This window comes from Porites lutea, chromosome 1 (assembly GCF_958299795.1).
Source record: "Porites lutea chromosome 1, jaPorLute2.1, whole genome shotgun sequence".
NCBI lineage: Eukaryota > Metazoa > Cnidaria > Anthozoa > Scleractinia > Poritidae > Porites > Porites lutea.
The window spans coordinates 47,774,904-47,789,041 of NC_133201.1; the positions used below are offsets into that span (position 1 = coordinate 47,774,904).

The following is a 14,138-nucleotide window of genomic DNA, read 5'->3' on the forward strand; positions in this document are numbered from 1 at the left end:
GCCCATTGAGATATCCAGTTTGGAGTAATAGGATCAAGATATTTGCAGGACGCTTTCAATAAATGACGTACTCTCTTACTTTAACGACACAGATTGGTCAAGCCAGCATTTTATTTTTACATAAACAAAATTTGATACATTTTAAGAAATAAAGTTAACATTGTACTCAATAATGACGTACAAATCATTATGTCTTTGTGACTTTCCATATGTAGAACTTTGCATTATAATTTGATTTCCTCTAATCTTCTTCCGTTATTGCTGGTTCTGTCAAGGCCAGATTCTACAACAAGGAAAATAATCTAACATTAGATTTATAAGGATGTTACCAAAACAGAGGGAGAGGGCAAGGAACGAGCAAGGAAAACTCGAAAATAAAAAATGGGAACAAAACCTAACCTGAACCCTAGCCCTATAGTGCAGTGACTTCGTTTCCAATTCTCTGTTTTTGTTCCCATTTTTCACTTTCCCGTTCCTTGCGCTCGTTCCCCGCTCCCGCCATTCCCGTTTTGGTAACATCAGCCAGATAACCCAACTTGGTCACAATACCTTCGACAGATTTCTCTGAGTCATATCCCTTAAATTTGTAAGTGGTGAACTTTAAGGGTCTTTCCACTCACCGTGTGATCGCATGGTACTGAAATTCCTAGTATTTCTATGTAGCATTATTTCTTATGCGGTAACATCGCATCATTGTCTTGCTTTGTTATCACCAATTTCAGCACATTATAGCAGTCTGATATGGGTGCTAAGCTAGATATTTTGGCTTGGGCTGAGAATAATTGCTGGTTACACGATGGTGTCATTCTCTATTTACTCCCGAAAAGAGTGCTGTTGGGGTCAAGCAAAGGAAAGAGAGATATTTCAAAATTACCAAAACAAGGTTAAATTTCCAGACTGGAGAGGTCATATGGTTGTAAGCCTGACCGAGTCAATAGACCTATTTTCCGATACGACGGCTATATGGAATTAATTAGATTTAAGGAGTATTATGGGATGCCCAAAGGGCATGGGCACGATCCGATATACTCGTCCAGTATTTACGCGCGGTTTTCGGACCAATTTTTCTTTAATTTTTCCTCGAAAAAGATTGTAATGGGAAAAAAAGATCGTAATACTGTGTTTGGATGTAATAATGATCGTCTTTTAGCCAAGAAATATACAGTGAAGTTCTCTTTTTGCCCGAAAAGCACGCGTAAACACTAACCGAGTGCCCCCTGGGCATCCCATAATACAACTTAAATCTAATAAATTCAATATGGCCGCCGTATCGGTAAAAAGGTCTATTGAAGTCGGACCGGTTCTGAGGAAGAACTTTGCACGTAGTAAGTACAGAACTCTAACTTGTGACCTCTACAGATTGACAGTTTCTGGCGGTACTCCCTCAGTAGCCTGTGTACAGACGTCGTCCCTCCCTCAGAAAAGGAGGGGGGACATCTGTCCACAGGCTATCCCTGAGTACCGCCTGAGGTGCTCAGGGAGGTATAATGAAAAGTTAAGGTGCAAGACCACTGCAAAAAACCGTGTACGATCAATCTTGCTCTCAACGTTGGATCAAAATAGATCGCGATCAGTCAAAATTTTATAAAAAGTGTAAATTATATTCAAAAAGACTGTAGTTACGATATTTCGACTGGCCCGGCATTACCAGTCTTCAGCAGGTTTATTAGGAAGATCACGAAATTACAGAAATATATGTTGCAGTTAATTTTTTAATTTCAGGTTATTTTTGTTTAAATTCATTAGCATATATTACCATACCCAAAAACAATAGAAAAATTAAAATTACCTGAGATAAAAAATTAACTACAACATATATAGCAGTACTACAATGGGTGGAAGTGACGTAGTATGGTGTTTCTATACAAATTAAGATATATTATATACTAAGTATAATGACGAATTATAAATCATGATGCTTATCAAGGGTCCTTTTTTTACGGATGTAATGCGCTTCGCGCGCCTTCCTAATGGAATCACGTCCAGTCTTGAGTTTTTCAGTAGGAATATATAGCATATAGTTGTCAGAATGGTTATTACTAAGAAAATGTCTACTTTAATTGACTGTTTTTTAAATCTAGCGATTTCATCATATAGGTATAATTTTCGGCTTCAAGGAAGCAAGCCGCTGAATTCCACTCTAATGTTTCAGTAACTCTTCACCGCGGCTTAAGAGTCCAAAAAAGCTGGTTACTCGCTTCTTTACTGATGAATGATTTTCCTACCGTTGTTTTGTGTCGAGCGTTTGATGTATCACTTGCATGGTCCTTCATTGCAAGCCATGGACTCCTTTCTTGCTCCAACACAGTCCTTTCCCTTCCACTGGCGAGGAGGGTTAGTACAGGTTCGTGTTCGTACTTTGACGCCACTGCCACAAGTCACACCGCAGGCAGAGAATGGGCTCCAATCGGAGAAGCCACCATCAACAGCTGTGAAACAAGATCGTGAACAAGAGTTTATCACTGAGGATCCTGCAACCGGCTCCATTAAACCTGGACGACCCTACAGGGACAATACGAACCAATTTACTTTTTCTAGGTCTTTTACAGCTAGAGATTTCGTCAGGACTACCGATTTCAATTAAATCTTAAAGCGAGTACTTTTATCCCAGCTAAGAATAATTCTTTTGAAGAACATCTACCGACAAAACGTCTTTAGCCTTCTTTCAGCTGGCTACTTTTTCGCCTTTCCACATGAAAGTTTGGCAAATTTTCTTCATCTTGTAAAGTGTCCCGTCGTTTTTCTCTGTCTGCGTACAAACCTTTTAAATACACGTTTCGAGAGAGTCTTCCGAAGACATTTTGACCGCAGAAAAAAGTTTCAAATTTGCTGGGCCGTACTGGAGAATACGGCCCTCAAAATTGACCAATCGCAGCCCGCGTACTAACTAAGATATATAATAAGCTACAATAATAAGATTTATTACAAGGGCCAACTGTTAATTTGGAATAAAGCCGAAATAGCTCACTCATTGATCAGTACCCGTTAATGGCAAAAAAATTTGATAGCAGTTTTTTAAGTAACACTGTCTTTTCGTCCTTACTAACCTGAGATCAGGCCCAATTTTAGCGGTTCTCATACATTCTCTCCAACGGCCAGCGCGTCGCCTTGCCCGCCGGAATGTTTACAAAGTGGAACAAAAATTGGGCCTGATCTCAGGTTAGTCCTTACGGACATCCTCCACATAATACGAACGCTTTTCTTATACGGACAGTTCTCTTGGTTCCACTGCAGATATTCACTGAATTTTCTTTTAACAAAATGCTTGGCAATAATAGGGTCACCTCCCAAATGCGGAGACTTGGCCTGCTAAAATAGTTACCTTCCTCCATTTATCGTTATACCGTTGCAGATCTCAAAGAGAGTGAAGGAAAGCATAGTGAGAAGGCTTTAAACTGGATTAACACTAGAGGACAATTCTGAGGAGAATCAAGATAGGGGTAAAAGGACTTTTCTGTATAGCCGCCCAGATAGGGAAAGCATTGACAAAAAACTTTCCGCGTCGTAACTTTTGTTGGTTTTTCAGTAGTCTGAAATGCCATATCCGCCTCCACCCCCCCCCCCCCCCCCAGCCGCCTCGCCGGGGATAGGGCGAGTAGACTGAGGACATTTCAGACTAGTACTTCAGCCCTTCCTCAGTTACATTGCCAAACTATAATTATCACTTACGCTGACAGATGACTTTCGCCAAGTCATCGATCAAGTCATTTAGTTCTGTATAATTTGACAAACGGTAGGCGCGGTCATCGACGCCTCTTAATCCCCTCTGGTGTTTCGACTTTGCACCCGTTGCGGTTACCACCAAGCGTGCACCTTTTCCCTAAAATGAAAAAAATATATTTAGCTTTAATAATAAAACATCCTATAGGACAAAAAATCTTACCTGCAATCAAATTATGTACTTCTTAAAGCATAACTGACAGACTTGCACTATAATGTGTGAAACGTGGAACTTAAATGACGAGGAATTTGAAACTGAAAGGGAAGCTGCAGATGAATTCACGTCTTTCTACATCTATCAAAAAAAAATAACGTATTTTATCCCTCAATATATAAAAATTTTATTAGTTGCAAGGAAACAATTTAATGTTTTGTTCCATAGATGCTTGGTAGGTCGGCAGGTCTCAGTATTTAATTTTCCCAAGTAGGAAATTGAAAAAATCATGAACTACTTCAGTCTAAAGATGCCGGCGGTATTCATATGATTTCCAGACGATTGCTACCACTGCTGAGTACGATCTCAAAAGTGATAAATCAGGCCTTAAGTAAAATTTATGAGATTTCGGGAGGAAATATACAAGAAATTAATGGTTGGCTATTTGCTCATTTATTTGTAAAACACGCCTTAGTTTACTATTAATTTTCTTGGTCACATGACCCAAACTGATAATCAGCCCAAAATTCTTAAAGCCTCCAGTTCTAAAGGGAATAACGCCCCCCCCCCCCCCCCCACCACCAACCCCACCTCCCATTGTATATAATGGTTCCATTAAATGGGCATTTTTGAAATGAGAATGCAATTTTGCCAAAATGTTTACGTGACCCTAACCGCCCAAAACACGTTGCGTAATAAAGAAAAGTTCTCATCATTGTATTAGTTCACTGAAAAGCGATATACCATGTGACGTCTTAACTGCCGGTCAGTCAGGTGAGGAGGTAGCAAAACACATATTACCTTCAAAGGTGATGAAATAGTTTCAGTCATGTCTACCAACAAACCAAGGTCCAGTTTGCAACGGAACTTATCATCTAAGAGAAATAAGGAAAGTCAGATAAATATATGAGATCAAATGTTTATACGATATGTCATAATATTCCTGTTATCTTCATATCATCAGCCCTGGTGCAACTATGCGGGCACTCTCAGTCGCTTCAACATCCTGGTCAGTATGGGCTAATGGCAGAAGACAGGCACAAGCTTTACCACCTAGCCCTCCAGAGACACCAACCTAAGTACTCGGATTTGTTGTGCCAATCGTTTTTAGCAATCATTTTACCCTCTATGCCAAGTTTTTAATGAATCAAATATCAAGTTGTTAAGGGTTGTATTTCGCACTCCTTAAGTATACTCCGGCGTTGCGGCGTCGTTTATTCACAAGTATGATTAGTAGGATTAACAAGTGTAACTCGTTGGTGATCCTACATCAAAAATGCCATTCTGGTGAAACTATATAGGTTAGTTGGCCATCATTTTGATAATCAGGTTTTTTTTTTTTTCATATCTCCAGAGAATTTCGCCCTCTTTATAATACCCAAGCTTCTTGTTTTTTGTTTTTTGTTTTTTTGTCATTATTTTTAAATAGCAATAAAAATACAATTAAATACAAGGGTTCATTGTTGTATTTTGAAGCATTTAGGATTAATACATAAGTATCGATATATGAGCAAAGCTCAAAATTTTGCATAAGCATTATATTTAAGTTTCTCTTGGGGCCATTTTTATTCCCAAGAGAAACTGAAGATTAAAATAGTCGAGGATCTTCATCGATATTAGAATAAACCCCTAAACAAGACCAATCTAGGGGTGGCTCAGGGTTTATTCGGACCCCGAAAGGAAACCATACGGAAAGAGAAACTAAATAAAAGCTTCCCTTCGTGAGCTCCCCAGATGAGATCAAAACCTGCTGACCCCTAGGCGAGACGGCGGACACTCCCCCCACCCCCTACCCATCAAATGGCATCTCCCCTTCCTGTGGTTAACTGACCGAAGATTCATTTCTCTCTATGTAATCTACCTTTTTTTAATACTGTGGAAATATTCGGGAAAAGAGAAAAAGAAAACAAGCTTTTTGTTACCTCTTACTCCAAGTACAAATCGCTGGCAGTTGTTTTTGACATCATCGGAGCAGTTAGAGGGGAGGCAGCAATAATAAGATCCACTGTCAGAATACTGCAAGTCGTTCACTGTCAATACATATGGCGCGTAAATCCCACTGCGATGTATGCGGTATTTTGCATCTGAACCACCTGTAAAGGTATTTTAAAACTGAGAACAAACTTCCTTATTGAAAAAAGGCCCATAGACAAAACTAACGCTTCAATAAGTACAGTACAAACTTCCTTTACGTGGACCACCTCGATACCGTGAACGCATTGTGACTCATGTATACTTGTCCGAATATTGATTAACTCAATTGACATGCAAACAAAAGCATCCTATTCCATTTTTTTTAGAAGTAATTATATGCGCCAGTCTTGTAAGCCGGTGGAGAGGTTAGGCCATCCCAATAAAACGTTTCGTTTGCCATCGCCCGACCGACCCATTTTTTTCAAAAAGTAAAAAAACAGAAATTCCAGATTCACTAGTCAAAGAAGCAAGTATTTTAATTTAAAAGCACACGATCTTGTTTTGTTAACAACAATTGGCATGATGTGATGTTCTTGTTTTTGATTAACATCAATACTACGTTTTTTAAAGGCTGTTTAGATATTTGATAGTCGAAAAGACCACGTTTTCGAGTTGACTTGAGGCTTTCTTATTTAGCGGCCCGGCCATCTTTTTTGTCCGACCGACCGACCCACCATCACAAGAGGCGGGGCGAGGGGAAACGAAACATTTTATTGGGATGGCCTTATACGTTTACGCGATGAGATGCACAACTGGTCCAACACGTACTTATGCAAGAGCGTATATTGTCTTCACCACTCTTCTGAAACTTCCATTCAACGTTTAATGGGAAACCTTTGGCGGCACACTGAAAAGAAACACTTTCTTCCTTGAATTTGTTCAATTCAGTATCCCCTTGTGGTTTATCAAACCACGGAACAACTGCAAAAAAGGTAAGAATATCATTTAAGATCATGAACTCTTAGAACTTACGTATGACCATCGTGAAAACCGTTTCTTAACGTAGCTACTTCTCCCATTTTCTTTAGGGTATTGTTTAGATAATTATCCTTATACTGTAACTATTCATTTCAAACTTCAATCCCTGGTTTTGTTGTTATTGGCTTAGACTTGCTTACACTTCAGATGTACAGCCAATCACATTCCAGATTGGTCAGATCTTTTGCAGGTGAGAATTTATGCGTGAAAATATGTCCCCTCAATGAGGTTGCACCATTCGAACTATGTTCTTATGGTGGAAACTACCAAAGACTAATTGTATACTCACTTGTAATCATAACACTGTCTGATACTTTGTAACGTCTTATTCCGCGAAGCGAAACCTCAAGAACACAAGTATAATTTCCACCATCTCTGGCCGCGGCATTTTTTATAACAAGCGGTACGGGAGAGTATGGGTCCGGGTATCTCACGCTTTGCTGTACAACACCATTTTTAAACCATGAAATCCTTTTCAGCCGAGAACTCCACGAGGGGCCAGTGATGTTACAAAAGATTGTGATGCTGTCACCGTGTTGCAGCATGTTGGCTTCAGTCACAGATATCGAAGGAAGTTCGTCTCCTAAAATGAAAAATGTGTGAGCAATTAAGTAAAATACGATGAAATACGTGAAGTTTAAGTAATGATCCGGGTAAGGTGGATAGCAATTTCTTTTGTTATGCGGCAACGGTGCTTTCCCCACATAGGAATGTTCTCATTTTTACACAGAGAATGCATAAACCTACATGAAGGCCATTTACGCAATAAAATGCATTTACACTCCACTTTGAAAGGGTGTTTTTTTGTGTTAAAAGGTTTTGACCAATCACAAGAGTTGAAAACAATAGCCAAGAAAAGTTTACAATTTTACATGTTCCCCACATAGGATTTCTTTGTTATTCAAACTGAGACCAGATTTTGTTATTTGGAAGATGGTTGGAAAGTAAGGATGGATATATGTACCGCTTTATGAAGTTTTGTTAACTTTTGCTGTTTAAGCCAATCAGAAGTAAGTACAGACAATAGAAAAGTTAGCACCTTTTTTGCATTCCATCATGTTCGTTGCCGTTGTTGCTATCGTTCTTTTTTTTATGCAGTTAGAATGGGGAAATTGTTTATTTTGCTGCTATTCCCAGCATTTCATTACTGGACGACCGTTAGCGGCTAAAATATGCAAATTTTAGTCTCTGTTATACAGGTTTTTTAACGATTGTTCTAAAGTTCCTCAGGTCATCAAATCCTAGACTATTTGCACTCATTTGAAAGCATATTACTTCTTCTTACTGTTCCAATGCCATTTAGGTATTATCTTTCGGTAATCAGCAAAAACTGGTCGTCTTTATTTCGCTAATCCAACTAAGAAAGCAAACTGCACGATAAAGTGCCTCAAAATCATCAGAAAATTCTCAAAGGTGACACCTAAACTAGACCTAAAAACATGTTTTAGTTAAAGATTAATGGCTATGTTGTTAAGTTATGAAATAAAACTTGTGGCACAACGCGATTCAGAATGGAAGGTTTCAATTCAAATTTAGGCAAATGTTCAATTTGCGTTGCGTGACGAACCGGCTGCTGTCACAGCAAAATCCTCAGTTATTCAAATACTTCCCACTTTTAAGTACGATATGCCTCATTTCCCCACCAAAACCATATTAAAATTCCCTTTTTCCCTTTGCCAATGATATATATTGTTTAAAAGTTAGTTCAGCAAGTAAAAGATACCTTTCCAAGCTTCATTTAATTTCTCACTGCCCCGAACATTCGTGTTAAGTCTGTTATGTCAAGACGGAAAAATACGTTTTCAGAACCAAACCTCTTCTAGCTTAAAATGTGGTCCAGTCTGAAAAAGCTGTATTGATCAGAAGTTAATCGGATCCATCACATTTTAAAATCGACGTTAGAAGAAAAATAAATTTCCCACTGCTTAATTAAGTATGCATGAACAGGGCAGAAAATGTTTGACTAGTTCTTCGCCCCATATAAGGGTATCGGGATTCCGGAATCTGGAAAATTTTGCTTGCGGAATCCGGAATTCAGGGCTTTGGAATCCAGAATAGAGCTCAAGTACCCCACTAAGGAATGAAATCTAGAATCCAAGTTCCACTGGAAAAGACTGGAATCCAGCAACCGGAATCCAGAATCCACGGAATGGGACCAGAATCCAAGACCGTCTTGTATTCGCTAACGTGGGGCGACAGTACTGGACTGTGAACGGCGAATTACTATTTTTCCTTTGTTTACCTTCCACTGATCAGGAGCCCACATTTGAAGACCTTTGTTAATGAAATTTCATTTAGAAGGTTTGTTCCTTTTACTGACTGTTTCTTCCTATTAAGAGTGGCCAGTTCTGGTTTCACGCACCAAGAGACAGTCCGGAGTCCAAGGTTAGTTTTGTATCGAAGCCAGTTAATAAAGAAGTTGGCACATGCAAATAATAAAGTTTCAACATTAGTTTCGAATCGTGCAACATCAGGGATAGTGACCTGAAAATAAAGTGTGGAAGTTCACGCGGTTTTTCCTAACTGATAAAAGTACACGAATGGCAGGACACCATTACTTCTCACCATGAAACCTGTCATCGATCGAAGTCTGAACTAAGTGAAGCAGAGCCAATACTGTCAAAAGATGGTAATCATTGACCTTACGAAAAATCAAGTAGAACAGGTGTGATCTGCTTCCCCAGGAGGACTCCCATACAAAAGTGATGTGGGTGCTCGTCGTTTGCAGATTTTGGTCTCACTTCGGTTGTTTGGGACGGAAAGTAACTAAATATGCTCATTCAGGTATCGCTTAGGGCTGTGCATAAAGAAATTTGCAAAAAAAGAAAAAGCCGTGACGCTGAACTGACAGAAATCTCCTTTAGGGGTAAGTTAAAGCTTGAGCCACACCCACATTGGCCTCCTTGGGGGTTTAAATTAATTTTCCGAAGAGCAGCCCCTTCACTTTTATATGGGAGTCCTCCCGGGGATTACCCAAAAATATCGCATATAAACTCGGATGATTTTGGCGGCCACCTCGTTCTTCGCATAGAGGACCAAGAAAGCAATATTAGGACCAAGGACAGGCATGTAATTGGTTTGGAGATTGCGAAGATCGTTTACCATCTATTTTAAAGGATGGGATCACGTACGTAAAATATCGTAAAATCATTTCTAATATCCTTATCACTAGTTCCTTAGGGCCGATGGGTATTGTTGTAATCGTAATTTCAGGTTCAGACAGTGATAAACTCAGTAATCCACTCAATTATTTTATTTAGAAATATGCGGGAAGTGAAGATCCAAACATAATGAAGTATGAAGAAAAGTAGGAAAAGGCTTTACGTCAAATATCCTGACATTAATCACTGTTACACTATGGCATAACGTTACACAGTCAGCTGATGCACTTGCACATTTGATATCATTTATGAGCTGACGGATTTGAATATCACAAGATACACGCGTGAAACAGAAAGTGATAAGCGCATCCTTTGATAATCTAAACCTTGTGGAGTCGAAGTTACATGAATTGTCAAAATCGTGATGACCTACCTTTAGGCATTACTGAGAGCACTCATAACAATTGTTTGGTACAATGGAGAATTCACCGACAGAATTTTCTATTGAAGCCCAACGTGGACAAAAACCTCTGAATTCGAACAATTAGTAGAGGCGAAAACTGACGCGAAGTCTGAATCCGGCATTTTCAAAGACTTCCCCAGTATGAACATTTCTCCAGGTCGAGATCCCTACACTGTTTTTACGTCTTTTCTCGTCTCACGTCTTGTTAGCGGTTATTACCCTGTTCTTACAGACGCTTTCATTCTACCACGTTAATGTTGTAAAAATACATACATCTGAACAACAGCTGAAGGATCTAGGATCACATTTTTAAAACTTGGCCTTTGGACCCTCCGTGTGGATCCAAATTCATATTTATATCGATTTTACTAAATTAGTGGCCACCGCGTTTATCATTTCGTTTATGCGACTCCGGTGCAGCGCTCATTTGATACACCAGGGTAACGCGGATAGTGTTGTTGAGCCACTCAGAGAGGATCTTATTGCTTTTATGTCTCAGCATACCGAGATGCTATGACAAAGAATATAAAGACTCAAATACTTCACAAATCTTATGAAAAAAAATACAAAAATAAAAACAAAAAACGAGCGAGATTGCATGAGAGGAAATGAAGATCTGGTACAAATTTCCCTAAAATAGTCAAATATAAATCCCCTAGTTGTTCAAAGCTTAACAACTTGACAGGCTAACGGTTTTATTTAGGGGTGGTATAAACAGGTTACAACCGAACTCTGTCAGGCTACTCATTCACTTCACTCACTGTCCATCGCGGAATTGATGATAGCTTACAGCATTAAAAGCATAGCACTGGTAATTTGTGATCGAAGGTCGGTAGATTTATACATCTAAAAATTTCAATACTAATATAAAATTCCTAAAGGTATCCGGACACTAACTTAATTCAATGTACATTTCACAGCTGATTTCATTTTTTTAAAGGGAAAATAACAATTTACTTGATAAGAGTTTATAAGTACGAGACTTATTGTGGCGTAGACGTGATTAGCGGGTTGTTGATTTTACTTCTTTGAACTCCAGTCCATATATTTTCTTAATTTTTCTTCAAGGACTACCGTGTACCATCGTCCCATATATAAAGTGTAAAAGGTGAATGTGTGAAGGACCTTCTCGCTGCAAAATGTTAATGCTTCTCGTTAATGTTATCTGTAAAACAAAATTGTTTGTTTAAAACGCGATTGGAGTATGTCGAATAGCCTCTTCCAGGCGTTCAGACTGTGGGGGCGACTCTCCGAGAGATGCGAGTAAGAAAAGGGCGAAGGGGTCGGGTAGGGAGTAATGCGTATTTTCCCGACCCACCCTACTACCAAGAAGGCCAACTACTGGGAGTCGAACAAAGGACGGCCGGCCGAGACTATTAATACGAAGGTCAGTGGAAAAGTAGACTTAATCTTCTATAAGCTTAACCTATTTCCGATTTTTCTTGTTAATAAAGTAAACAAAAAAAAAACCGGAAAAATTGTCATTTGTAGGATCATGAAGAATTTTTTTACAATCACAGCGGCCGGTGTCACTCAATGCGAATTCAGCATCGATATGCAAATTCAATACGCAAGTCGAATCCTTCAATTCTGAATCGCATTATGCCAAGAGTTTTATTTCATAACTTGACAAAATAGCTCTTAATCTCTAACTAAAACATGTTTTTAGGTCTAGTTTAGGTGCCACTTTTGAGAATTTTGTCAAGTTTTTGAGGCATTTATTCGTGCATTTTGCGGTTAGTGAAATAAAGACGACCAGTTTTTGCTGATTAGAGAAAGACAATGCCTAAATGGTATTGGAACAGTAAAAAGAAGTAATATGCTTCCAAATGAGTGCGAACAGTCTAGGATTTGATGACCCGAAGTACTTATAAACGATCGTTAAAAAACCTGTAAAACGGCATCTAAAATTTGCATATTTTAGCCGCTAACGGTCGTCCAGCAATGAAATGCTGGGAATGGCAGTAAAATTAGCAAATTCCTCATTCTAACTGCAATTTCGTTATTAGGATGGATAGTAGTGTTGATGATAAAAATATAAGGCAAAAGTTTTTCGAGTGCGAAATCGAGTGGAACGCTTTTAGGGAGACTGCCTCTTAATACGGCTCGGCCATCGGCCAGCTTTAAAACGGCGTTTAGCAGCAGCATGTCTGCGGAAAATTGCTTTAAATAAATTCTTATGATAATCAGGGAGTCACATGACATTGCGTCGTTTAAGCGATCTCTTAAAGCTCACATGGTGTAGGGCTTGTAAATTCTGTAAATAGCCATAATTTTAGATTCTACTTTTAGCCAATTTGTTGATCTATTTATAGTAACTATTTTAATGGTAGTAATGTATACTTTTACATTTTTTTTAATTTTGCACACACGTGCACGTTTTAACGTCATCTTTGCAATTGGTGAACCAGGGTGTTATGTGTCTCAATAAAGGATTTGCAATTGAATTTGATTTGATTTTATTTTGCTTTCATTTGTGTGTCTGCCGAATTGGGGCAGTTTTCGACAAGGAAGCAAACAATACCGGTTCGATTCACGGTTGAGAAGATTTTTTTTCATATTTGTTTTTTATTAGCTTTTTTCCCCTTTATTTCTCCTGCCTCGCGAGGTGTTGTGTTACTCGTTTCTAGATTTAAGACAGGAGCACTCAACGACGAATACTGAAAACACCCTTTAGGTTATCCAGAGTACTCTTAGATCTCTAGAAATGCATTCTAAGCAGCGCTGTAAAATTTGTGGCTGTTCGGTCATCCTAAAGGGACTTCGGCCTTTTCGAAGTTACAAGGGCCTCAGTATTATTTTCCCGAAAACTTGTACAGGTAATAGCATGATTTGTAGTGATATTTGGCATAAATATCACGAGTGATATTTCAAAATTGTTATACGTAAAGTTGAGACAATTTTGAAATATCACAAGTGGTCTTTATGCCAAACATTTCAGTTGAGAGAGGATTCTTCCCCTCTAAATTAAAGCATGCTGGAATTATCCCCATTTTCATGGTGATGAAACTGACCCCAGTAATTATCGGCCTATTTCTCTTCTTTCAGTCTTCAATAGAATCTTTGAAAAGATTATGTATGATCGTCTAAAACAATTTTTGAACAAACATAGTATATTTTACATTTATCAATATGGTTTTCGTGAAAGATTTCAACGCAACATGCCATCTTAGACATTGTAAATAGAATTCAAAGAAACATGGACAAGGGCATGTTTTCATGAGGGGTTGTCATCGATCTGCAAAAGGCATTTGCTGCAGTTGATTATCATATCCTACTTCATAAGCTGTCTCATTACGGAATTCGTGGTGTAATCAATAAATGGTTCTGTTCATACTTAAATGGAAGAACCCAAACCACTCATGTCGGTTCCTATATTTCTAAAAGAGAGAAAACCTCTTGTGGTGTGCCACAGGGCTCTGTTTTGGGCCCTCTACTGTTTCTGATTTTTATTAATGACATTTACACGGCTTCACACAAACTAGGATTTCACTTATTTGCTGACGATACAAATTTGTTGTATGCTGATATGAATTTAAAATCACTTGAATCTGTTGTAAATGTAGAACTACTTAATGTCTGTGACTGACTAAGCGCTAACAAACTATCCATAAAATATAAAGAACACTTATTTCGTTATCTTTCATCCATATCAAAAACGTTTATATTATGAAGTTAAACTTACGACATATGACAACCAAATAAATAGATTGATAAGTATATAACGTAAGTCATATGTTAAGTACCT

The 14,138-nt window shown here is 38.5% G+C and overlaps 1 protein-coding gene across 1 annotated transcript in view; it reads right to left on the reverse strand.

The window, feature by feature from the left end:
- Nucleotides 1–160: 160 nt before the first annotated feature.
- LOC140953195 (hemicentin-1-like) overlaps nt 161–14,138 on the reverse strand; it is an 18,858-nt gene continuing 4,880 nt past the window's right edge. Inside the window, exons 4-10 of the mRNA XM_073402698.1 lie at nt 7,116–7,409; nt 6,617–6,769; nt 5,797–5,967; nt 4,676–4,749; nt 3,670–3,820; nt 2,226–2,429; nt 161–283 (exon numbers count right to left, since the gene is read on the reverse strand). Of these exons, the coding sequence (XP_073258799.1) occupies nt 2,254–2,429; nt 3,670–3,820; nt 4,676–4,749; nt 5,797–5,967; nt 6,617–6,769; nt 7,116–7,409 (1,019 nt within the window). The 3' untranslated portion in view covers nt 161–283; nt 2,226–2,253. The remainder of the gene's footprint in view (nt 284–2,225; nt 2,430–3,669; nt 3,821–4,675; nt 4,750–5,796; nt 5,968–6,616; nt 6,770–7,115; nt 7,410–14,138) is intronic.